At 36.0% G+C, this 24,366-nt stretch overlaps 4 protein-coding genes across 30 annotated transcripts in view; 2 read left to right on the top strand and 2 right to left on the bottom strand.

The window, feature by feature from the left end:
- Positions 1-10,088, top strand: part of LOC139810542 (CUGBP Elav-like family member 1-A) — a 497,386-nt gene extending 487,298 nt beyond the window's left edge. For 17 of the 23 annotated variants that reach the window (XM_071774183.1, XM_071774182.1, XM_071774188.1 and 14 more), the window contains one exon: positions 107-10,088. In XM_071774183.1, the coding sequence (XP_071630284.1) occupies positions 107-234 (128 nt within the window). In that variant the 3' untranslated portion in view covers positions 235-10,088. The remainder of the gene's footprint in view (positions 1-106) is intronic. The other 6 variants (XR_011731420.1, XM_071774173.1, XM_071774174.1 and 3 more) reach the window with 6 other exon arrangements.
- Positions 10,089-14,308: 4,220 nt separating this feature from the next.
- LOC139810543 (transforming growth factor beta regulator 1) lies at positions 14,309-16,953 on the top strand. The gene is made up of 5 exons (XM_071774196.1): positions 14,309-14,732; positions 14,840-15,071; positions 15,383-15,659; positions 15,744-15,963; positions 16,119-16,953. Exons 1-5 carry the CDS (start codon positions 14,613-14,615, stop codon positions 16,287-16,289), a joined length of 1,020 nt encoding a protein of 339 aa, XP_071630297.1. The 5' UTR covers positions 14,309-14,612; the 3' UTR covers positions 16,290-16,953.
- A 230-nt stretch (positions 16,954-17,183) lies between these two features.
- Tank (EI24 domain-containing protein tank) lies at positions 17,184-19,554 on the bottom strand. Its single transcript, XM_071774197.1, has 6 exons — positions 19,373-19,554; positions 18,657-18,826; positions 18,328-18,583; positions 17,874-18,217; positions 17,725-17,799; positions 17,184-17,637 (listed from the first exon to the last, which is right to left on the bottom strand). Exons 1-6 carry the CDS (start codon positions 19,385-19,387, stop codon positions 17,547-17,549), a joined length of 951 nt encoding a protein of 316 aa, XP_071630298.1. The 5' UTR covers positions 19,388-19,554; the 3' UTR covers positions 17,184-17,546.
- Positions 19,555-19,903: 349 nt separating this feature from the next.
- Positions 19,904-23,719, bottom strand: LOC139810545 (uncharacterized). 5 transcript variants are annotated; one of them, XR_011731421.1, is made up of 7 exons: positions 23,351-23,719; positions 22,224-22,411; positions 21,974-22,120; positions 21,492-21,637; positions 21,261-21,405; positions 21,030-21,174; positions 19,904-20,945 (listed from the first exon to the last, which is right to left on the bottom strand). XR_011731421.1 is itself a non-coding variant. In XM_071774198.1 (5 exons), the coding sequence occupies exons 2-5, from the start codon at positions 22,238-22,240 to the stop codon at positions 20,884-20,886; spliced, it is 369 nt and encodes a 122-aa protein (XP_071630299.1). In that variant the 5' UTR covers positions 22,241-22,411; positions 23,351-23,716; the 3' UTR covers positions 19,904-20,883. The 5 variants fall into 5 exon arrangements, 1 of the variants encoding a protein (XP_071630299.1); XR_011731422.1 differs by lacking the exon at positions 21,974-22,120; XR_011731424.1 differs by lacking the exon at positions 21,492-21,637.
- Positions 23,720-24,366: the final 647 nt, after the last annotated feature.

Consider the following 24,366-nt stretch of genomic DNA (forward strand, 5'->3'; position numbering starts at 1 on the left):
CGGGATAAGATGCAAGTATTTAAACATACAAATAAATGTTGTGCGTACGAGTGATAGGACGCAATACGGACGAAATGGTATTCTGCATTTTGCAATGTCATTTCAGGTTTCGTGTCGTATGACAATGCGTCGAGCGCGCAAGCGGCGATCCAAACGATGCACGGTTTCCAGATTGGCATGAAGCGACTGAAGGTCCAGTTGAAACGGTCCAAGGACGCCTCCAAGCCATACTAGCTGATGTCACACAACGTTCGTAGGTAGATACCAAGGACTTCTCGGACACCTTGGCCCGACGACGTCCTTAGTCGGGACGACGCTCGCGCATTTAATTAATTAACAACCGCGATGGTTGATGATTATTCCGCAGCGGAATCGCGTCTAGCGGATAGGTCTAGGTAGACATGCGAAAGTATTAGGTGGCAGTATTCCACGGTACTCTCTAGTCAAGCAGTATTTTCCATGAAGGTAGCGAGATTAACGGGCTATGATCGAGCGTTCTATCAGACGCCGAAGAGGAGACGTCGCCGCTCGACACCTTCGCCGTCCTATCGAAACGAGGCTGTGATAATCCAGAAGACTCTCTTGTCTCCGTCGGACTGACTTTTCTTCCGAGGTGCAGGAACGTAATTTATTCTTTTAACGTGTCGCTTGTGCGAACTGTCCCGCCGAACTGTCTTCTCTCTTCTACCTGCCGGTCCGCCCATGTGTGAACACATTTAGTATATTTTTTTAATCCAACAATCTATCTATTCTGTTCACGTCCGTGCCACATCGCGATTATATATATCGTGTTACGTCTGTTAACTTTTCCAGTGCCAGAGTTTAAATATAGAAATCCCGCTTTTTTTTCGACAATCCATTTCAGTAATTTTAACAGGAAACGGGATAGGATTAATGAATCAGTATTAACTCATTATTCTTTCGAACTACTTGATTTCGTAGCCTGTGATGATCGATTTCGGAGACTACGACCGATGTTTCTAAAGCTCATTCAGATTTAGTGAATCCGACGAGATCTAATTGATTAAGATTAATTATAATCGCGCGCGATCAATTCTTTTAGGAATTAAATGAACTTTTTTTATGTCGAAAGCACCCTTGCGAATCGAAGAAACGTTGATATATATGTTGAGTACTGTTTATATATTCTCGTCAAAAATAAGGGATTTTGCATGCAAGAGATATGCGAATACTTTATTACGCTTTCATAGAAGACAAAGAAATTTGCATGTAAAGGCTTCGTGATGTGATTGTGATATATCTATCCATTTCGAATCTCTTAATCCGACTTTTGCCGTCACAAAAATTACAATCGATATTCAGTTTTCAAACTAAATAGCTCTAGCCGCTTTCTAAAGACTTCTCTGTTTATACGAGACGTATAAAGACTCTTCAAGTTTAAATGTAATTCGATTTTCGGGTTGAAGCTCATGTCAGGTTAAAATTATACCCACAGGAAATGGGTTTTAGCGGCGCGCATTTAGCGTTAAACGTGCTCATTCATTTCTGCATTCGGTTTATCTAGCACGAAGAACGCACATAATCTAAACATATGGTGGGAATAGCCATGTTCATCGCTAAATGCGCAGCGGTATAATACGGGGTTTTTCAAATATTCGCCCGTAACATCCGCCCGTACTTATCGCACGATCTCGAAAATATGTTCGTATCTTCAAATCTCGGAGGTGCAAGCCTGGCGGCACGTTCCCGGATGATGCAATCAAACTACATCTCGTTGCAAAGGCTGTCAGTAAAGCTTTCTGTGCTAACTTACTGTTGCACAAAGTGAAATTACGTACGTGAAGTTCACTAACAACGTAGCTTTTCCCTTAGGAGGGTAAGACTAGTGACTTTGCTTTGAATTTTCACGCAGCGTTCGAGTCCGTACCTCGTAACCATTTGACGATTTGACTTTTCTCTCTGTTTTTTTTCTTTCTGTATTTTTTTTGTAATTTATCTCTTTCTATTTTTTAATTTCTCTATCGTGTTCTTTATACCAATAACCAGTAGTAGTTTGAGCTGGTAAAATTCAGCCGGCAGATACGGAGCGATAAACGCAAAGATCTATCTCACTCATTGTAATTATGTCAGCAGCTATATCGCGTGTATCTCCTTTATTGTTCGAGGCGCACAGAATTCGATACGTTTTTCACGTGATAATAATATCACTAAGTTTTCTATGGTTAATCACGCTACGACGCTTTATTAGTTAGTAATACTAACATTGCTATGTGATTTTTTTGGGGGGAGGGGGGAGGGATATGCAACCGATCGTCACAGGCGGTGGGTGAGCCAATTGTTTCCATTAAGATAAGAAACTAATTTATGTTCGAGAAGAATGTTGATTTTGGTTTAGTAATCGATAACAAACTGTTTTCGGCCATAAAACTGCTGTAGAAGATACCATATGTAACTGAACTGACTACTGCAGTTGTTATCTGTAATCCGAATCTGGAAACTATTGGCGAATTTCACCGATTGCGTTGCATTAGCAACGAGTTTTCACAGATGCGCTGTCGAACACTTTGTTTCTCTTTCCTTGTGACTGTCTGTCAAGCTGAATAAAGTGGACGCTCGTTGCTCGTGTTTAAAAAGGACGACTCGGCAAAGTACTCGCGTACACGCATGCACGGTGTCGTCTCCGTTTGAAGGCCCCGCAAACAATTTCGTTTGACTCTTCAATGTATCTCGATCATCCTTATTCCATATCTTTTGTACGCTAATTGTCTCATCAGACACGTAGCTCTCGAGATATTGTTTTATCGAAACGGTATTATAACTCAATAAAGCAGTATCTCGAAGTCATTTTATTGACTCTTATTTTTTTTAATCATCAACGTAAGAAGTCGCGAAATTATATATTTTATCTTCTGATAATATACTTGTTCTCTTCTTTAAGGAACTGATTATAAGGCATGTTCGTTTTGTGACGGATAATAACGACCAAACAAATTGAAAATGTGTATGATATATTTGTTGTTATCCGTCGTTATCTGAAATGCGAGTCTGCAGAGGCAGTTGGGCGCGGTAGATTTTCGCGGGGCCTCGGAGGAGCCGTCACCGCGCGCGTTTGCTCGGGGACGAAACCTTTCATATCTGGTGTGTGGTGGTGACTAACATGTCCGTGTGTTTGTTTGTGTGCCAGCAGGTGGCCTGTGACGTTGTGACCGTGTACTCTCGATCGGAGTCGCCGTGCCATGTCAGTCTCAGTCAGTCAAATCGGTACCGGTCGTTTGCTCGACCGGTCGATCGATCAGTCACAATTCCCCGGTCAGTTTCTCGATCAGTCTATCTGTGTCTGTCGGTGCCTGTACAAAGAGCAACCCACGCCCACGCGCTCTCACTTCTGCCGTAAGATCCTCCGCCTTGTCGACCTCTTCTCTTTATCTGTTCATTTCATTCCCTCAACCTCTCGCGCGCCCTTTACACGCCTGTCCACGAGGTCGCGACACATCGTTCATATCCTCGCGATCGCACCGAGAGGATTGCCTCGCCGATTCTCGAACGGTTACTCGTTCCCTCGATCGCACACCTGCGCATGTAGAACACCGGACGATCGAATCCACGCAGGAGAATTCACGATGCTGGGCGAGCGAAAAGTCGCGACCGAGAAAGCGCGCACGAAATGCGGAGGGACACGATGAAGAAGACCGAGAAAGTGGGGACGGAAAGGAAGACGATCCACCGACCGACCGACCTGGGTTCCTCAAGCGAAGCTAAACGTGGCTATGTTAATTGTCTGTCCAATCTCTCCTCCCCCGCCCTTGTATATACAAGATATATAAATATATTATGCATATATGTACATACGCATATATGTGTTACGTGTGTATGGTATGTGCGTGCGTATCGAGAGCCGCGACGAGGATTCTCGTGGTTGACTTAAACTAGGCGACGCGACGGCTCCACGTCTCGCGATGAAAGAGAACGAAATGACGAAAGCGGGGAACGTGCGGCACGAGCTGTGCGTGAGAAATTTTTCTTATACATAACTATACATAATACATAGTTATATAAATACATGGTCATAAATCGAATTATCGACTGAGAACTATTTTTATCGGCTCTACTATCGGGATCGCTGTCAACGCCTCGCAGCGCCTGTTTATACATAGGTATACATATGCATATATAAGTGTGTATGTATCGCGGCAAATTGGGCGTGTAGACGAGATATAAATGTATGTGTGTGTGAAGAAGCACGAGAGACGGAGGCTGGAAATGGAAATGCGAACGGACGAACAATGATCGTGCGGGACCGATGCGCGTGCGATTTCTTAGGCTTAAATCGTGCAAATATATATATATATATATATATATATATATATATATATATATGCCAAATACGAAACGGATACAAAGAATTGAAACAAAACAAAAGGAAAACTGATAGACAGCGAAGAAATGAATATAAGAGACATTTTGTAGTAAATGACTTTGTGATAAGATTGTAACGTACAGGGGACCGTGGTTTCATACCGAAACTGGGCCGGGTCGCTCAGGAATAGCACATCAGGCGTCACACATTCGTGCATCCAATTCTATAACGCCGTCAAAGCGAATATAGACAAGTACGCGAGATGCGACAAATTTTTAATGAATTTTAATATCGGACGAGTTTCCCGACCGCACACTTGCATCGTCTTCTTCGTCGAATTCATAAATTGCACTTTATGCGATTAATCTTAGGTCTTCACGAAAGTTACGTATCGGACGGATTATCTGGATCGATTCAACGAACTAAGTCTCTCGTCAAAGTGATATACTGTAAAATAAAAAAAAAGAGTTGCTATAATAATTTTGAAACAATTTCGCAATCAGAAAGAGATTCGCTATCGAATAGGCTTACATCAATGCAAAATATTTTGGGATAACTCATTCTTAATAATGTGAAACAAATTCGATGAATTTGCTTCTTGGAAATAAACGGGAAAACATTTTGATTTTTTAAAAGTTCTGTCGATCATGAATCGGTTTGTTGATTTTGGATAATTAAATTAATAAACCAATGTGATTCTACGTAAGACTTATCTTTGCATTATTTCTAAAATGATTGATGATCACAATTTTTATTAGAACTTATCGAGAGAAAAATTAAACGTATCGATATTTACGTTGCAATTAGTGCAATTGACTTTGATTAAAATATATTTATACATCTTGCTTTTTAAGTGCAGATAATATATGAATGAAATTTAGAGTGAAATATTTCCGAAAATACGTGATAAAACGATTAGTATAGATATTTTCAGCTGGACGAACATCGTGAAAATTGGTTGCACGACGAAGCTGTGCGATGATTGTATTCGAACGAAACAAATCAAGATCGTACAAGGATAATATATACAGGGTTAGTGATTAAAAAGAAGTCATTTTAAGTACTCTAGTCTGGATGTAAAAATGCCTTCGTGGATGTTAATTTAACATGAAAATGTGAGACATTTTTTAATCGATCGCGTTTAATTAGATTACGTTGCATAATAAGAATTAACATTTTGTAGAATCTGAATTAATACAAAGTAGATTTTTTTCTCTCATATATGATTTATACTTTGAAATTATTATTCTCTGTTTATTTGGATCTTACTTTTCCGTTTTTATGAGTTAAACGCACGAGTATTAAAAATATTCTTATCTCAATACATTTTCTATTTTCCACGAGTCCAAAACCATTAAAAACCGTCTTTTCTCGAAATTTGTTCGCCACATTATCGAAGCGACAGAATCTTGCGCAACTATCCTTTCACTATTATCATGTCACCTTTCGTAATCGCACACACAAATCCACATTTCCAGTTTCGATAAAATACATATCCTTCAATTTATTTCTTTTCTCGCATAGTCTTGTCTATATTAAGCAAAACAAGTTTGCGTGCACTCAATTATTGAATGGCAGGACCCAGGACCTATTTCTATTGTCTTTGTAAAAATATATGGATAAATATAAAAATATAGATATATATTGCTTTTTTATCTTTTTTTGGAATATTTTAAGTAGAATAGTCAATGTCATTTCTGACTTGAAAATTGAATAAGAAGATAATTTATTTGTGTTATATAGATGGGCTTATGTAATAATAATTTTTTGATATATCTTTTAAAACAGAATAAATTCTGTCATTTCATATTGTTAATTATCATTTACGATTAAGTGTACGTAGCCTTGTTTTGTCACCAGCAACATTAACATGCACACGTGCGTCAGACCAAATAAACGGAGCTTCGGCGTCATTGCAAGATAAACTGTGTGCAAGCGGGCAATTTTATCTAACATTTGCGATTGTCTTTGAGTAGTAGAGAACGTCGTGCTCCGGATTACCAAAGATGTGTCTTTAATTAATTGATGTACTTACGCAACCCTAACGACTAATCCAAGTCAGTGTTAAAGGTCTACGCATGAATAAGGACTATTTATGTATAGAATATCTATATTATTGCCTCATATGTAATGTGAATACCGATAAACGACAAAGTTAGCAGTTGCTTATTCTTAAATTATGTGTACTTAAAAAACAGAACATACAATTATACGATAATATTTTTATTGATATGTTCAAAAATATTATAAATATTATTTTTTCATCTTCTAAATCGACATAAGTATGAATTTTAAGCAAATTATCGATCATAAAAATTAAACATCAAAAGATGATATCAATAACAATCGGCAAAACTCAATTAAACCTTTTTTGGTATGCGCACAAATGGTTACCAGACATATAAGTAATAATCTCGAAATTATATGTAAAAAATTATAAGTTTTAGACAGGAATGATTTTGATGTTCAACACACTAAGCCATGCGTGGATGGTTAACACTGATCTACATCGATTAACTAACAATAGAAAACGAGCACGCATACACATTAGTCTTGTGCGTATATACAAATAGAGCCTAGTCACAAATATTGTTTAATGATTGAAAAATCGCTTCTATGTTCGTGTCATTTTCATCATCGTTCTTCAGCACGTGCGTTGACATTGTTGTTAGTGCTACGTTTATTATGGCTATTATTATTGCTATGTTTATCTTTACTAGTTATATCTGTTATCCTAATTTGATTACTATTATTATAAGAGAAAATTCTTATTATTACTTAATATTATTATTCTACTACTATTATCATTATACGGTCATTATTATTTTATTATTAGTATTATATGTTTATATTATCAGTACTTGTGCCAATGATGGCGATACTACCATTGGCATTTATTATTACTATTATGACTATTACTTTTATATGTATTATTACTAGCACTTTGCGCGCGACAGAGATCGTGATTATCAATAGCTATTACACTGTTGCTAATATCGATCGCTCGCTCGTTAATTTAGTGTTGGCAATGGCAGACTATCAGTTTAAGTCAGAATCAGAATTATTTAAGTACTTTTATGTCCGTTTTTACAGGACGTTAATATATGAAGATTTAATTCATTCACTGTAAAAACGAATCGCGTATCATGTGCGATCATTACATGGTCAAATAAGGATCACTTGTTGAGACGGTTATTTCCAAATGAAGTATATGTTATAATAATACGGGATAATGTACTTACGACGAATGATTTATTTTTATGTTCGTTTTTATATTACTCACCCAAAGATTGGATACAAATTGGTTGACGAAAGCGAAATGTGATGTTTGAAATGTCTTTTTTTTCAGCGTTTGTCAAAATAGTTACAAATGCTTGCAAAGTTTTAGCAACAGATCATACAAAATACGTTTTTTGTAATGTGTAAGAGATATAAACACGGAGATTCGGTATCTCAAATAAACGGAAATAAGTATAGATAGATATTTTTGGCATCATTATATAATTATTTCCTCCATTCTTATGTAACTAAGAGATATTTACTCTTATATTGTTTACCTTATAAACGTTATGAATAATATTTAACGAAGTCGAAGTAGAAGGCTCCAGTAGTGAATCACTAAATGGAAGGAACGAGCTAATTATGAGCCATTTTCTTGAACATGATTTATTGTTAATTCGAAATTAATAATGAATAATTAGCTCGTTCCTTCCTCTTAATACTTAATTGGTTTCGCGCTGCATTAGTAATATAAGTTTTCCCTCTTTCTCTTTCGTACATGAACCGATCAATTTAGTGATCCTATTCGACCAACGTTTCAATGGTACGACCGTCTATCCGAATTATTATTATACGATTTTTACAATTGTAATCTAAATCTGTTGATAGAGTATGTTTTTGTTTTTAAATGTTTGAGCTATTATCTCGTAAGATTACTGTTATACTGTTGAGTATACCGTATTTGCGTCGTTAACAATCTGTCGTGCTTCTTTATTTTTGTTTTCTTACATGCTAAATCGAATTTTTGTTTTTTTCTTTTTAGTTTGTTCGTCCACTGCGTTTCTCTCCTCTGATAATGTATGTCTTTTTTTTTATTAAAACATGGGAATGCGCTACTATCGGAGTTAATGAGATGATAAATCGTGTCCAGTCGAATGTACAAATCTACTCTTGATTTTAATATGTTGAGTGTCAGTTATTGTGTGTGAACACGTTGCTGAAGTCATATTTTAATCTTATAAGACAAAAGCAAAATAATAATAACAGAATTAATTAAATCTAGTAATTAGTTTAATTAAAATGTTAATAGCTAATTAAATTCTGGAATTTGATAACGACAGAATAGTATATGCCAATAAATGAGACATCGAAATTCGATCAGTATTTCAAATATTTGTGCTCAGCGCTCAACATGTTAAACGTTTTAAATATTGCAAATATGGTGCGGTATTCAGTACTTAAATAACTGTAAAGAGTACTTAGACACGCGAAGGGTAATTCATCAAAACATAAATTTTTAAGAGCAATATTTTTTTGAATTTGTAACTCAAGTTTACTCTCAGATAATGGATGTATTTTATCAATATATTAAAGTATACATGAGAGGCAAATTTCTATTTCTTATATATAATGGATATTAACATCTATGTAACTTAAAAATCACGACGATCATCAAGATGCTCCGAAAAGTGCGATTCATTCCAATCTTATAATTAAATCGATTTAACCTTCGACGAAGAAAAATCGTGAATGCGAATAGAGTACCGAGACTTATCGCTGTAATTACCTTACATGCACGTTGGCAATTTTTCACATACGCGGGTATGTATATATGTACGGACGCGCATATTTGTATTCGGGCATTAAATGTACGGCTCTTTTCTTTTGTGTATACATCTCTGCATACGTACAGAGTATACGGATGTATATATATGACGTGAGTGTTGCGTATGTGATGGTATTTGCCTTCTGTCGCCGTGTGTAACGCCGTTACGCGTTTATTCTTAATCCTCCACTTTTCGTTTAGTTCTTTTATTTATCTATTTTTTTCTTTTCTTTTTCTTTTTTTGTTTAACAGCTATTGTGCGACCTTAAACAGCTAGCGGCGAAACCGCGGAGATTGTCGGCGTGTATCATTAAATATACTTATATTTTCTTTTCTGTTTCGCTTAATCTACAATGCGATCAGCATGTGGCGTATGTTGAAAATAACAATATATATATTTATTTTGTTGTTTTAATTTTTTTCTTCGCTTTACTACCATCCCTATGATCCTGATCCCTTATTGATTGCCATATTTGACCACCGCTTTTAGCGGATAGCTGTAGAAAAATTGTGCAAAGTATTTGACCACCTTTTTCATGTTTTGGTTTACACTATATGGTTTCGATTTAACCCCTTAACGATAGAGAATGCCTTTTTCAAAGTACAGAAAACTAAATATGTTGACGAATGGATTAATTTGCTCGTGATAGAAAATAAGTTGCTAATAAATTTGTTTAAATCTAATTGTCAAGTGTGATATTGTGGCGATAACAATGATTTATCGGTTGTAATATTTATATATAGCGAAATCTTACAGATCTGTAATGAATACTTGACTTAAGGGGTTAATTCATCGTAAATGAGTAAAATAGCTTTATATAGATACATATCTTTTGCATTGTACATAACTATTATGTGTACTGCGTGCTCCAAAGATACTAACGATACAAATGTAGCAACTGATGAAAGATGTATACGAATAATTAAATTTTTTATGCAGCATAATTCGCATAATTCTTAAAATTTTTTATTTTCTCACGTTTACGCGGAATTGTTTATTTTATAAATAAATTCTATTTTGAAAGACAAATTAAAAAGTTATATAAATTGGAGCGAAATAATTAGTTTTAATCTTTTGTTGGCTCATGTGACTTCGAAGCAACATATAATCAATTTTTTAATTTGCTAATATCAAAAGAATATCTTTAAATTATTTATTGTTTTTGAAAATACGAACATTTCATAAATAAATTTAATATAATTCGACACCTATTACTAGATTGATAAAATAAATATTAATTTTTGAAAAAAAAAAAAAAAAGATTCGTTCAGACATACAACGCACAGCACTTGCAAAATAAATCATACTATTTTAATGCCATTCAGTGTGTATACTTTTCTAGCTTAAAACTTTTTATTCATTCAGCTGTTATTTATATCAAATCGATCTCTAAATATAAAATTTGCAACAAATGATTGCCCTTATTTCCTATAACATTACCAAAATATTCTCGTGTTATTGTATATCTATAATTATGTTAAAATTTCGTTTCTTTGTTATTGATATGTAAATATCAAAATTTAGATCGCGAAATGATTAATAAATATATAGATAAAAAGAAAACTGGAAGTAAGAATGTTTGAGTGACTGATTTAAACGACTGATTCAGATCTTGCTCCTGGAAACAAATCGCTTCAATTGTATAATCTGTATGATAAAATTTTAGAAATGTTCTCGATCAGAAAAAATGTAACCGGAAATATCACTTTTTTATCATAATCTTATCACTTTTACACGTTATATACGTTTTGTACGTAAATCGGCAAATTCATCAGTCATTTAATGCGGACAAACGAGAATAGTCGTAATACTTGCTTTCAGAAAGCTATTTTATTTTTGCGACTTTCAAATTATATATATATATATATAAAATTATTATTTTCAATTTATTTTTAATTGTATATATTAATTAAGTTAATATATGTATATGCCATGCACTGTTTATTAAGTTCCTATATTGCATTCATGTCGATGTTGAAAGCAGTATTACTTCAAGTTGGGATGCAATCTAAATGTAACACTTAACACTCGTATATTGGGGACGTTAATTGCATCCGTAATTCGTTTTCAGTAAATTCGTGACTGGTTTAGGTGTCTAAGGAATTACACTTAAGTCGGCAAATAATCGCGCCTGCAATTAAAAATTTCTCGGCTAACCAGAATTAAGAGTATGTCGCTCTCGATGTTCGATTTATACGATGCGGGTTCTTTCTCGACTGTAAGTGGACAAAACTCATGCAAATGACAAATGCACATATGTATATACTGGATCTATTATAAATGTGAGCTGCTACTTCAGAAGCGTATTCTACTCATCAAAATTAGCAAAAATGTTCATATAAAGATATGTCCAAAAATACGTCGTTTACAATCATGACTGGGTTGGAACTTAAGCTAATTACAAAGTGTATTATTTTATTTTCGACAATATAAAACAGTAGAAAATAAAAGTGAAATAAAACAAATCTTAAACCAAACGTTTAAAGTGAGCATCCCTAGCTAAAATACACTACTCGTCTTCTTAGCGAGCTTCTCACTTTTCCCATTTTTGGGCATATATACTTTTTTAATAATATTTATATAAACTGTTTTGCTCATTTCGTTCATGTCCAGTAGAATATGCTCCTGAATCCACATTTATGATACATGATATATATTCAAGATTTATTATAAATTAACTTAGAGTTTACGTTTAACTTGAATGTATATATAAATAATTCATGCTAATTAATTAACTGTTAAATAATTGCTTTTGTTCTTTTTGAAATTGGAAAAACTGATAAAATCCCAAAATAATATAAAAGTTACATAAACTTAAAATTATTAGATGTTATACATGCCTATATAATGTTTCGAATATATAATATTGTCTAAGTTTCATAATTTTCTAATTAAAAAGATGATATTTATTGATATTTAAAACGGTTAAAAATTAACTTTCTTTGCATTCAATATAAACTGTGTATGTGTCATCTGCACTCTCTTACTTTTACGAATTCGTTCTTTATATCGTCGCTTACGTCTAGAATTAACCCTACACATTACTGTATAATTAGTGACTCGTAAAATCAGCTATGTAAACCCGATCGACTCGAAAGAAAACGCGAATCAACCAATTTATATGACTTCGACGAAAAATGAACCATCTTCTGCATTTTTGGAACCGTCGTAACATTCGAAACGACTGATTAAAAAGTTTCTCGCGTTTTCTAGTTTACGTGCGGATTCGTGAACTAGATAAATTATTTTTACTTATGATAGAAGCTAATAAAACAAATTTAATTGTTGTTGCCATACCGGAGTAAATGTTAATTTTACTCGAGTTTACTGTACGAAATGTATTTATCACAAAAATTCGATTGTATCACCGAGTGTGCACGGTTTATTGGGAGGCACGGTTTTTTCGATGATTAACTTATTTATTGATAAAAATTCGCCTACGATGCAGCCTAATCGAGAAAGTTACATTGAGAATGTGAACGAGTAGTTTTGATCAGTTATAGAAACAAATCTGCGTGTGCGCACACAGATTTTCTTTCTGTCTCGAGACAGTTATACTAACTGCGAGATTGTTAAGATCGAAAAATGAATTTTTAGATTAGCTTAATTTCGCTGACACGAAATCTGCCGTTGGACTATAAATAGGAGTAATACCGCTCGATGCGATTGAGAAAAGATTGATCGTTCGTGGGAAAAAAAGCATGTATATTTCAAGAAATATACATAATCAATTATGCAAAAATGTATAAAAGTCAAATAGCTTGATACGATATTTTCCAAAATAAATTATGATAATTGGAGATGCTGTTTATCCTTATCTTCGAGTGACCGAAAAGATGCTTTTAATTTGTATTGCTAAAATAATATATAAACAAATATTATATTGTGAATATTTATACTCTAAACAAAACTCAAATTTTGTTAAATTCAGAATATGCCATGCGTCTCAGTAGATCGTCATGTACACTTGAAAAAATTTGAGCTATAAAGTATCTTTCTAATAATACATTCTCTTCCTTTCTTTACAAGATTTCCACCGACGATCAAGAATGTGAGCTATCGTCGCTATCGATGGTATACATTTTTTACGAGAAATGAGTTAAGATATATAAAGTGGAAGCAAGATAAACTGCGAAGTGAAGATTGGGTGTGTTTTCGGTGTACTATCACGGTGTCCTGCAGAGTTCGGTGTAATCCATTGTAACGACGACGGTGACGATCGCGCACGATCGAGCAACTCGCATCCACCTAGTAATTAACACGACTTCTAGGATAGCGTAACATTTATCAAACAAGCTACGAGTCACGGTGTTTAAGTGTGTGTACGTGTACGTGCGTATGTGTATACATATACACACATACACATATATATAAATATATAAATATATATATATATATATATAAATATATATAAATATATATACATATATATATATATAATATATATATAATATATATAATATATACATAGCGAACTTTTAGATTTTATATACCGCGAGTGTGAGAACGTGCGACAATGAGATGAGCGCGTGTAAATGAGTGTGAGCGCGCCACAGAATTTAGGTTCGGCAGGTTAATAAATCGTATTTTCGAAATAAACCTTGTTCTACAAATTTGTATACCCTCTCAGTCCTACCTTTCAATTCATCTCTACAAGAGTGGGAAGTCTGCAAGAATTTTCAAAGAATTGCATTAGCATATTCAATAAAATATTTACATTAGTGTTTCTTTTTCTCATCACACCACATTAACATATTTCAGTAATGTTTAAATTCTTTTTCTTATGTAATTGGCAATTTCAATTTTCTTCTAAATAAGCTTTTCGTAAGTTTTAATTATTGTCTGAAGAAAGATAGTCATCTTCTAAAAATTCCTTTTAAACTTGACGGTTAAATCATAGTTTATTTGTATTTCTAAAGAAATATTTCCAGCAAATTATCTAAAATCTGTTCAATTCCTTAAAATTATGTCATTCATATAGGTATGTGTTCTCTATTTACCTCCATATGAGGAACTACTGGCTTCGCCTAAACATTAGGTTCTGTCAGTAACTCCAGCCCGGCTTGGTACCGGTCTCCGGTACTCACTTTGCTCCTTAGGAGCGTGTCCGGACTAAATAGTAAATATATCCGACTTTATCGACAGACATTGCTCTTAGGTTAGGTTAGGAGCGTCATATTATAATTAACCGCGAGACGAGTAAAAGTGAAAAGTGAAAGTACAAATTAATTGTCAAATATTAATAGACAGATTTGGCTATCTGTCGGGCCTTGGCTAAGACCCGGCCTTTGACTTATCTGTCTATTAATCTGATAACAAGAAGAAAAAGAAGAACGGACAGAAATTCTTAAACCTAATGTGTATGTGTCAGAATTGTGACATTTATTATAATACAGTACATATAAGGCGATACAGCACAGCTTCTTAATCTGCACAAGTACAGTGTTTTAATTATTAACAAACGCAATATGGCCCAAGCATATGATAATTACTACAACGATTATCATAAAAATGCCGAGCTGCAGCAAAATCTGAAGTACAAAAAGAAATACCGAAAACTTAAGAGGATCGTAAAGAATACCGTATTCGTGAGTTTTAACATACGGCATATTTTGACATTTTTATATAGGTGTCCTATTCTGTTCTATAAATATAACTGTGTCCATAATTGACTGTAATTTAAATTCTGATACAGGAAAACGCAGCATTATGTGATCAGGTTGCGCACATGCAAGAGAATTTGATGTTGGTTAAAGAGGAGAGGCTGTTTCTTCTGCGCAAGTTATGTCAACAACAGGGGGAGATGGAATCTAATTCGACAAGTCTAGCACGTTCGCAAACGAGTAATGCGAATTCGCCATCACTTAATCCAGAATGTACTACTCCAAAGAAAACAGTAAAAAAGAGAACCTCTACAGATGGATCAGGTATTTCTTTACAGTAAATTCAGTTGTAAAAATGTCCTGGCCTGTACTCGGAACGCATTTTTATCGCTAAATGCATGCATTTAGCATATAGTTTACGTTACATATACTATAGAATCTTAGAAATAAATGCGCGTATTTATCGATAAAAGTGCGTTCAGAATACGAGCCCCCTATATTTCGGAAGTCTGATAGGCCAATGTCAAAGTTAGTATTATGAATTAACACTCTGTAATCTGTATAATAAGGAATACTTGTAACGCAGTGATTATATTCCTTTCTCATGTAAGAATTATGATTTCAACTTGTCCTAGAATCAAAAAACAAGACAAAAAGGTATAACAAAACGGCCAGAAGAGTGGTACAATTGATTCCATTGGATGTACACGGAAGACCAATATTTCCCATAGCCTTGGGGGATCTTACAATATATTCTCTTGGTGAAGTGGTATCAGACAGAATCGCGTATCACACGGAAGAGCTTATATTTCCAGTGGGTTATTGCAGCACGCGAGTGTACGCAAATTTAAGAGATCCAAGAACAAAGAGCCTATATACTTGCAAGATATTAGACGGTGGTCCAAAACCAAGGTATAAGAGATTACGGTAGCAATTAAAAGAGGGTTATCCCTAGAAGAAATTGGAATAAACATACGAACACAACTTTATTTATAGATTTGAAATAGTATCCGATAATGACTTGGATCAACCGTTAGTTGGATCTAGCCCTGATGAATGCCACTCAAAGTTACTGGCAGCAATTTCTCCAGTTCTTTGTACAATAGTGCCGAAGGGTGCAGATTTCTTTGGAATTTCTCATCCTACTATACAGAATCTAATACAAAGTTCTCCAGGAACACGTAAATTGGCTATGTACAAACAACAACGTTTTGAAGTATGCATATAGCATTCTAAGATTATTATATTTATTCTTAATAGAGTTAAGAAAAAAGAAAATTATTAAAAACATCAATGATTGCTAATAGCCATGAAAAAATAAAAGTAATTAAATCTAGTATAGGACTTTATTTAAAAATTATATTGTTATAGGTAAGCAAAAATAATGTAATTGAGCGAGCTACAAGTCCGGTGACAGAAACGGAAACGGATCCAGGCCTAGGTTTTGCGGCATTACACAGGCATTATGCATTGATGTCTTATACAGTGAAAGAAGAGCCTACGGATCAAGATCTATTAGCGCTTCAAGATCTCCTTGCGTAATTGCATTATTTCTATATTTCTATATTGTTAAGGGTCGACAGGAAGACACGGTGAAGATCTCGCGGCAAGCCGTGAATTATGAATCGTAAAATTTGTATTACGGCCAAAATAATGAGAAAATCGCACTTTAACTGTGATATTCATAATCAGCAGCATCGCCTTCAAACTGCTACAGAGCAATTTTTTGGAAAAATGGTCAAAATAAATTTTCGAGTTTTTATTGTGACCATTTTTCCAAAAAATCGCTCTGTAGCAGTTTGAAGGCGAGACTGCTGATTACAAATATCGCAGTTAAAGTGCGATTTTCTCATTATTTTGGCTGTAATACGAATTTAACGATTCGTAGTTCACGGCTCTCCTGTCTCGACCTCCAATTAAGAAAGAAAAAAAGAACCATTAGAAAATGAAAAGTTTAGAGATTTTACAGTAGCGTGTTTAGATTTATAGGAACTCTAGTTTAGATAAGGATAGTTTTAAAAGATATTTGACCCTTTATTCTACAAATAATTATAATAAATTTTATATTGCCATCAATAAAACCATCACATGTTGCAAAACGAAATTTGAAGGATCATGTGAATGTTTTTTACGGATGTATATAGGTCTGATCACAAATTGCTATTGTAAAACGAAATACTGCAAAATATACACGTTATTTTTTCAATAGTATCATAATCATCTTACTATTTCCTACTTACATAAAAATCTCTTATGAAAAATATAATGTGCACGTTTTGAATTGAAAAAATACATAATAAACACGTATCTCTTTTAACTTTCATGAATATATCTTTTTGAAGAACTCTAGCTAGATAACAATATTTTATGGAACAAAAAGCCAGTTAACTTAATCGTGATTCAGGAAAGAGGGCCGGATGTATCAAATAGACGGAATTTGTGTTGCAAATGAATTCAGTTACTTTATTTCAAAACACATGAAGATATTTCAAAGCCGTGAAACAGAAGGCCGAGCGACGATAGCACTTTACTAGCACTTTAGTACTCCTCGGCGCCCTCTTCGCCCTCGCCTTCCGCAGAATCCATTCCGACCTCCTCGTAATCTTTTTCGAGCGCGGCGAGATCCTCGCGCGCCTCTGAGAACTCTCCTTCTTCCATACCCTCGCGCCAATTTCGATACTTCCCGACGAAACCGTTGCCACTTCTGAGACTCATGGGGAGAAAACCCGGGGCACACACAGCCACCATTTTCGCGGTGCGGCGGTCTCCTCGCACATCGCTTTCTCTTTTTCATTTTTACTACCATCGCTTATTGGCCCGTCCAATGGTTTTATTGAATAATGTATTTGCAACTGCAATTACTGGCGAAAATAATTTTAGCTGGAAATCACTGAAACAATTATTTAAATTATGTTAAATATCATAAATGGTACAAAAAAATATATTATTAATTATTTTTAATGTAAAAGAGACATACCATACTCCAGTTACAGGTTCTGCTTCGTTTCCACTTACAATGAACAGTGGAAATAAAATAGAAAAAACACAGCCACTGAAAAATAAAATATTGTTTTAATAAAATATTGTATCTTGAGACTTTTTAAAAGTAACAATATTATTTCATACCTTATAAAGTAAGAGTTGGGCAGTTGGGTAAGTACTGCTAATGGCATGCCAAAGCCTAAAAAGTATGGCCAATTGCCTTCAATAAAAGTCAATCGTCTATGTAACTCCCAACCCATGTTGAACCACTTGTATTCAAAGGCATAGAGAGCGTATAAAAGACACATGTGGACAAGAGCAAGAATGTCCCCCAATGGCGGTAGTGGGACTTTAGACGTCAACATTCCTTGTCCCAAGAACAATGCTTGAACTAATACGCTGAAAAGCGTGTCAGCTATTAATTTACTTACACTTGATAGAAGCATTGGTCTTCCTTGTCTGTATCTGTAAGCGCTGTCTGCTATGTCCTATATATGTATACATAAATATACTGTATTTATACTATGTTACATAAGCTCTAATATTCATTACTATACCATTAAATAATTTTTGTTACATTTCTTACAAAAATTATTACCTGAAACCACAAACTGTTGACTATTCTGCTGAGTAAGAACAGTGGTAGCACCCATATTGTCCCAAATGTAAGGGATAGAAATGGCTGGATCCATGACCATACGGTGAGGCCCATGCCAGGAGAATGGCCGAATATAATAGTCAGTAAGTACTTAACAAATGGCAAGAGTCCAAAATCAAATATCAGTATACTAGCCCAAAACACTCCGCCATTCAATGCGCAGCATTGTATGGTTCTCATCAACACCATAGATTCCCTAAAATTGAGTAAACTCATAAATTTTACTAAAAAATTCTCTTGTATCTATTTGTTGTAAACAATAAGGATACCGTTGCTTATGCTTGGCAGGACTCGGCATAACTAAGTCTCTTTTTCTCAACTCTGCTCGGCTAGGAGATCTGCCGACTAATTTCTCGTTAATTTGCTTATCCATGTAGAAAAGAACAACGGTACCCTTCAAGCTGTCTATAAATCCTCGACATATTGCATAAATTATTCCCTGAAAATAAAAAAAAATTGATTCAATGTGCGTTATTCAACTAATAATCTTATTCAACTAATAATCAACTAATAATACGTCTGCAAGTTCCACGATTATTATATATTTTGAATTAGCCTTTAAATAATGATTTTATTAAACATTATGGTTATACATTATGGGTTAAATTTTTACTTTCCAATGTCACGTACTTTTATAATTAAATAATAACAACAAAGTAACAAACTAAGCACAAAATGTTGTTGCTTAGTTAATTTCGAGCAGGCTTGATTTAGCAGAATCAAGTCAGTGAAAGTTAAATATTAAAAATTCATATAAAAGTCATAAAAAGATGGCAATCAGATAAATTTATAACAAAAAAAAGAAAAACAATTTTATAAAATCAAAAATTATTCCTATAATCAAGAAGGAACTTTTAATACGCTCGCGCGTATTAGACAATACGATAGGAGATATCGTATTGTCAAGAGAGATACCGATCGCCTGTGCAATAAACATCACGGTAGCTGAGAATGTGCATGGTTCACGAGGTTAAAGTCTACTCACTGTCACGCTATCCATTATAATGTGCCTATGCCTGGCTGGATGTGGCTTAATCTATCCTCAGAGAACAACTAACGGTACACCGGACGGTCATTTTACGTATGACGGGGAAGAATAGCGATTTGATAACTACACTCGTTCAATTGTGTTAAACGTGTTTCCTCGAACCTCGAACCCAGGGTGCGCACTCTCCCGTACAATTTCATCGTTTCGCGTTTCAGCGCCATCTAATAAATTGCTTTCGTGAAAATGGAACTACGTAGCAAAATGGCGTCATCCGTCGGTAAAAATGCGCAACGTTTTAGTATCCATAGGGCCAGTTTCACCATCTCCGATTAACGTGATCTTTCGAAACTCATTCTTTGTCTCTTTCGTAAAAAGAGACAAAGAATGAGTTTCGAAGGATCACGTTAATCGGAGATGGTGAAACTGGCCCTTACATTTATTATTAAAATAAAAAATTAAATTATTTGCAAAAAATATAATATATAAATATAGGATATTGAAATATGAGTACAAAAGTTATTATTTACGTTTTAAATGTTTTTATTACAACTCTAAATGTTTTTTGTACAACTTTGTTATACAACTCTGCGTGTAATAAATTATTATACAATAATATTATTGGCCTATACTACTACTACGTTTACGCGAGCGTTACTTTTGTAGTAACTTACGATAATTTCTTCGCGTAAACGAGATTTTCTTTCGCGTAAACGGGATTTTGTAGTAACTTATGATAATTTATTCCGCGTAAACGAATGCATTCTCATAAGTTACTATAGAAGTAACGCTCGCATAAACGTAGTACTAGTTTACATTCCATGTCTTGTATTTAGAAATTTTTCATTTTTCAGTAAATTTTACTGTCAGAACAATATGGCAACGCTGTGCTTTTCAGAGCGCCGATTGTAAAATGTTAAGTTGATAACAAAAGTGTCAATGTAAGTGTCAATTTCATTAATCAAAGAATATTGTGACATTTTCTTTTTATCAAAGACAGATTTCATAATAATAATGAGTAATAAGAAACAAAGTGAGGAGTAATGTGGGCAAAAATTAGGGACAATTTGTGAAAATAAAAGTTAATAATAAACCGTACGTGATGAACTCAAGTGTGACATGAGCGCACAGCTTGCAGCGTTGCCAAATAATTCTTTGAAAGTCGCCATTAAAAATATTCATCTATAAACCACATTTGAAGTCAACTTTTAACATAAATATTTTGTTTAAATATTCGGTGACTGTATTTTTATCGGCACTATCGAAAGTATATAGTTTAGCGAATATGTAGCGCAGTTAATATTTAATATCTTAACATATTGGATAAACAAATTATTACATTGAAATGTGTGAAAGCAACAAAAAAAGTTAATTATAAAAAGAAAATGACCGTAGCATCAATACGTACTACGTTTACGCGAGCGTTACCAATATCTTCCGTTCTTTCCAAATGTGGAAGTGGAATGCGTCGATGGCCAAAGCGAGAGACTGACGCAAAGTCCGAGCAACGATCAAGGACGACAAACGAGGTACGTCCGTAGAAGATAGACGGAGGAAACGCCGGTCGTCGACTCTGAAAATAGAACGATAACATGACATTAATTTGTGCCGATTCTTGCTGTATTCACTAATTTTCGATTTATGATAATAAACTTACCAATATCTTCCGTTCTTTCCGAATGTGGAAGTGGAATGCGTCGATGGCCAAAGCGAGAGGCTGACGCAAAGTTCGAGCAACGATCAAGGACGACAAACGAGGTACGTCCGTAGAAGATAGACGGAGGAAACGCCGGTCGTCGACTCTGAAAAATAGAACGACAACAATGACATTAATTTGTGCCGATTCTCGCTGGATTCACTAATTTTCGATTTATGATAATAAACTTACCAATATCTTCCGTTCTTTCCGAATGTGGAAGTGGAATGCGTCGATGGCCAAAGCGAGAGGCTGACGCAAAGTTCGAGCAACGATCAAGGACGACAAACGAGGTACGTCCGTAGAAGATAGACGGAGGAAACGCCGGTCGTCGACTCTGAAAAATAGAACGACAACAATGACATTAATTTGTGCCGATTCTCGCTGGATTCACTAATTTTCGATTTATGATAATAAACTTACCAATATCTTCCGTTCTTTCCAAATGTGGAAGTGGAATGCGTCGATGGCCAAAGCGAGAGACTGACGCAAAAGTCCGAGCAACGATCAAGGACGACAAACGAGGTACGTCCGTAGAAGATAGACGGAGGAAACGCCGGTCGTCGACTCTGAAAAATAGAACGACAACAATGACATAATTTGTGCCGATTCTCGCTGGATTCACTAATTTTCGATTTATGATAATAAAACTTACCAATATCTTCCGTTCTTTCCAAATGTGGAAGTGGAATGCGTCGATGGCCCAAACGCAAAGCCGAGACTGACGCAAAGTCCGAGCAACGATCAAGGACGACAAACGAGGTACGTCCGTAGAATATAGACGGAGGAAACGCCAAAGTCGGTCGTCGACTCTGATAAAAATGAAATAGAACGACAACAATGACATTAATTTGTGCCGATTCTCGCTGGATTCACTAATTTTCGATTTATGATAATAAACTTACCAATATCTTCCGTTCTTTCCGAATGTGGAAGTGGAATGCGTCGATGGCCAAAGCGAGAGGCGACGCAAAGTTCGAGCAACGATCGTTCAGGACGACAAACGAGGTACGTCCGTAGAAGATAGACGGAGGAAACGCCGGTCGTCGACTCTGAAAAATAGAACGACAACAATGACATTAATTTGATGACATTTTAATGACATTAATCCATACCGCACAAGATGACCGCCGATCGTTGATTTCGAACACTTACATTACAAGCAAATTCATTTGCGATCAGTTGCGATCAGTCGCGATGCTCGTGATTGCTGGTGATTGCCCGTTGTTGCCCGTTGTTATGTACGACGTACGTGACTCGGCTCACGTGACTGAGTTCAACTGACGCCATATTGAATTTTGGCTACGTAGTTCCATTTTCACGAAAGCAATTATTAGATGGCGCTGAAACGCGAAACGATGAAATTGTACGGGAGAGTACGCACCCTGCTCGAACCGCTGCTAGCCAGCCACTGCTAGCTGCTATATATATACTGTGCTGCTAGCTAGTGCTACGTGCTACAGCTACTACACTCACAGAACAACTACACACAACTACTGTTAGCGACTGTCGGGCACCGACCGTCAGACGTCAAATGAACGACGCCGAGTGTCGATAAAGCAGCCCGATACTTTGAAATTAAATAATGTATTATACATACAATAGTCATCTTGAAATGAAAAACGATTATTTAATTAAAAACAGTAAATTATAGTTTTGTGTTGGCGGTAATATTTATACGAAATTTATGAAAAAGATTTCAGATTCGACACAAAGGAATTTATTATTTATTATTATAAATTTATTATTATAAATTTCGTATAAATATTACCGCCAACACAAAACTATAATTTACTGTTATTTTAATTAAATAATCGTTTTTCATTTCAAGATGACTATTGTATGTATAATACATTATTTAATTTCAAAGTATCGGGCTGCTTTATCGACACTCGGCGTCGTTCATTTGACGTCTGACGGTCGGTGCCCGACAGTCGCTAACAGTAGTGTAGTTGTTCTGTGAGTGTAGTAGCTGTAGCACGTAGCACTAGCAGCACAGTATATATAGCAGCTAGCACTCCAGCCACTTTGTGGCGTCCTTCTGTGGTGCCTCTCTGTGGCGCCTCTCTGGCCTCTCTGTGGCGCGACAAAGTGGCACATCTATTCCTTAACGGGACTGCACGGGGATTCTCTAACTCCTTAACGACGATTTCGATATCGTTGCGCAGGTATTATATATGGTAAAAAAGCTGCGGAACGATACCGAAACTTTAAGGAGTTTAGAGAATCCCCGTGCTAATATCTAAGGTTTAAAATTTCGAAAAATTCGATTGCTCATTTACCTTTCACACAACACTGACGCCGCGTAATCCTCCTTTCGTGTCCCACCGAGAGTAAATGAGCTAGGACTTTGAAATTTTTACCTGAGGAAAACGAGACACCCGCGGACCACACACACACCATACACACACACACTGCCAACGGCCAACCTGGCTGTCCGCCCGCGCGATAGTCGCGATACCGAGCGCCGAGCCGCCTTAACGCGGAATCTCGCGGGGGGGGGGCGAAGATTTTTTTTTTTTTGCTGCAACACGCAGCAAAAATAACGATAACAAAAATTGCCATTGCGGCAATAGAAATATAACGAAATGCCTTGATGGCAACTTCGGCCGCGATGGGGTCCATCGCGGTCTGGCGCGGCGACTACGACTGCCAGCCTGCGCCCGCGAGTGCCGCGCAACAACCAACGCTTCGGCCATGTTCGTGAGCAGTCGGCACCGCCCGTCGCGGCGGCGCGGCGGCGTGCCGCCGCACCGCGACGATCGCGTTATCATTGGTCGCGTTCAGCAGACCAAGCCGCTGAGTCGCAGTCGAATATGATTGGCTCTTACTTTTAGAACCAACCAATCAGCGCAGAGTGTTGATAAGACGAACTCAACATTTGTGCAACAGTTGTGTCTGCTGAATGCGCCCATTCACGTTCTCTTCCGACATTCGAACCGACAGGTAGCTGAGCTCGCAGCTCCGTGCGTAGCGCTATTATATCGCGAGATGTAACGCGATAAATATTACGAAGATATCGCATGTATGAGAAAAATGCATTCTCTATTAACCGTCGGATTATCCTCGGTTTACACAACCAATGCTAATTTTCGCCGTTCGCGTCGCGCGCCGACTGCTCACAAACATGGCCGAAGCACGCCGAAGCGCTCTGGTTGCGCGCCAGTCGCGGCCGGCGCGGCGGCACACGTCTCGCGCGGCTACGAGAATCGGAGTGACTCTGGAAAAAAACCTTTTATTTGTTTATATTAGTTCGTATTAGTTTATATTAGTAGATATATACATAATTATATATGAT

This window comes from Temnothorax longispinosus, chromosome 3, assembly GCF_030848805.1.
Source record: "Temnothorax longispinosus isolate EJ_2023e chromosome 3, Tlon_JGU_v1, whole genome shotgun sequence".
NCBI classification, from domain to species: domain Eukaryota; kingdom Metazoa; phylum Arthropoda; class Insecta; order Hymenoptera; family Formicidae; genus Temnothorax; species Temnothorax longispinosus.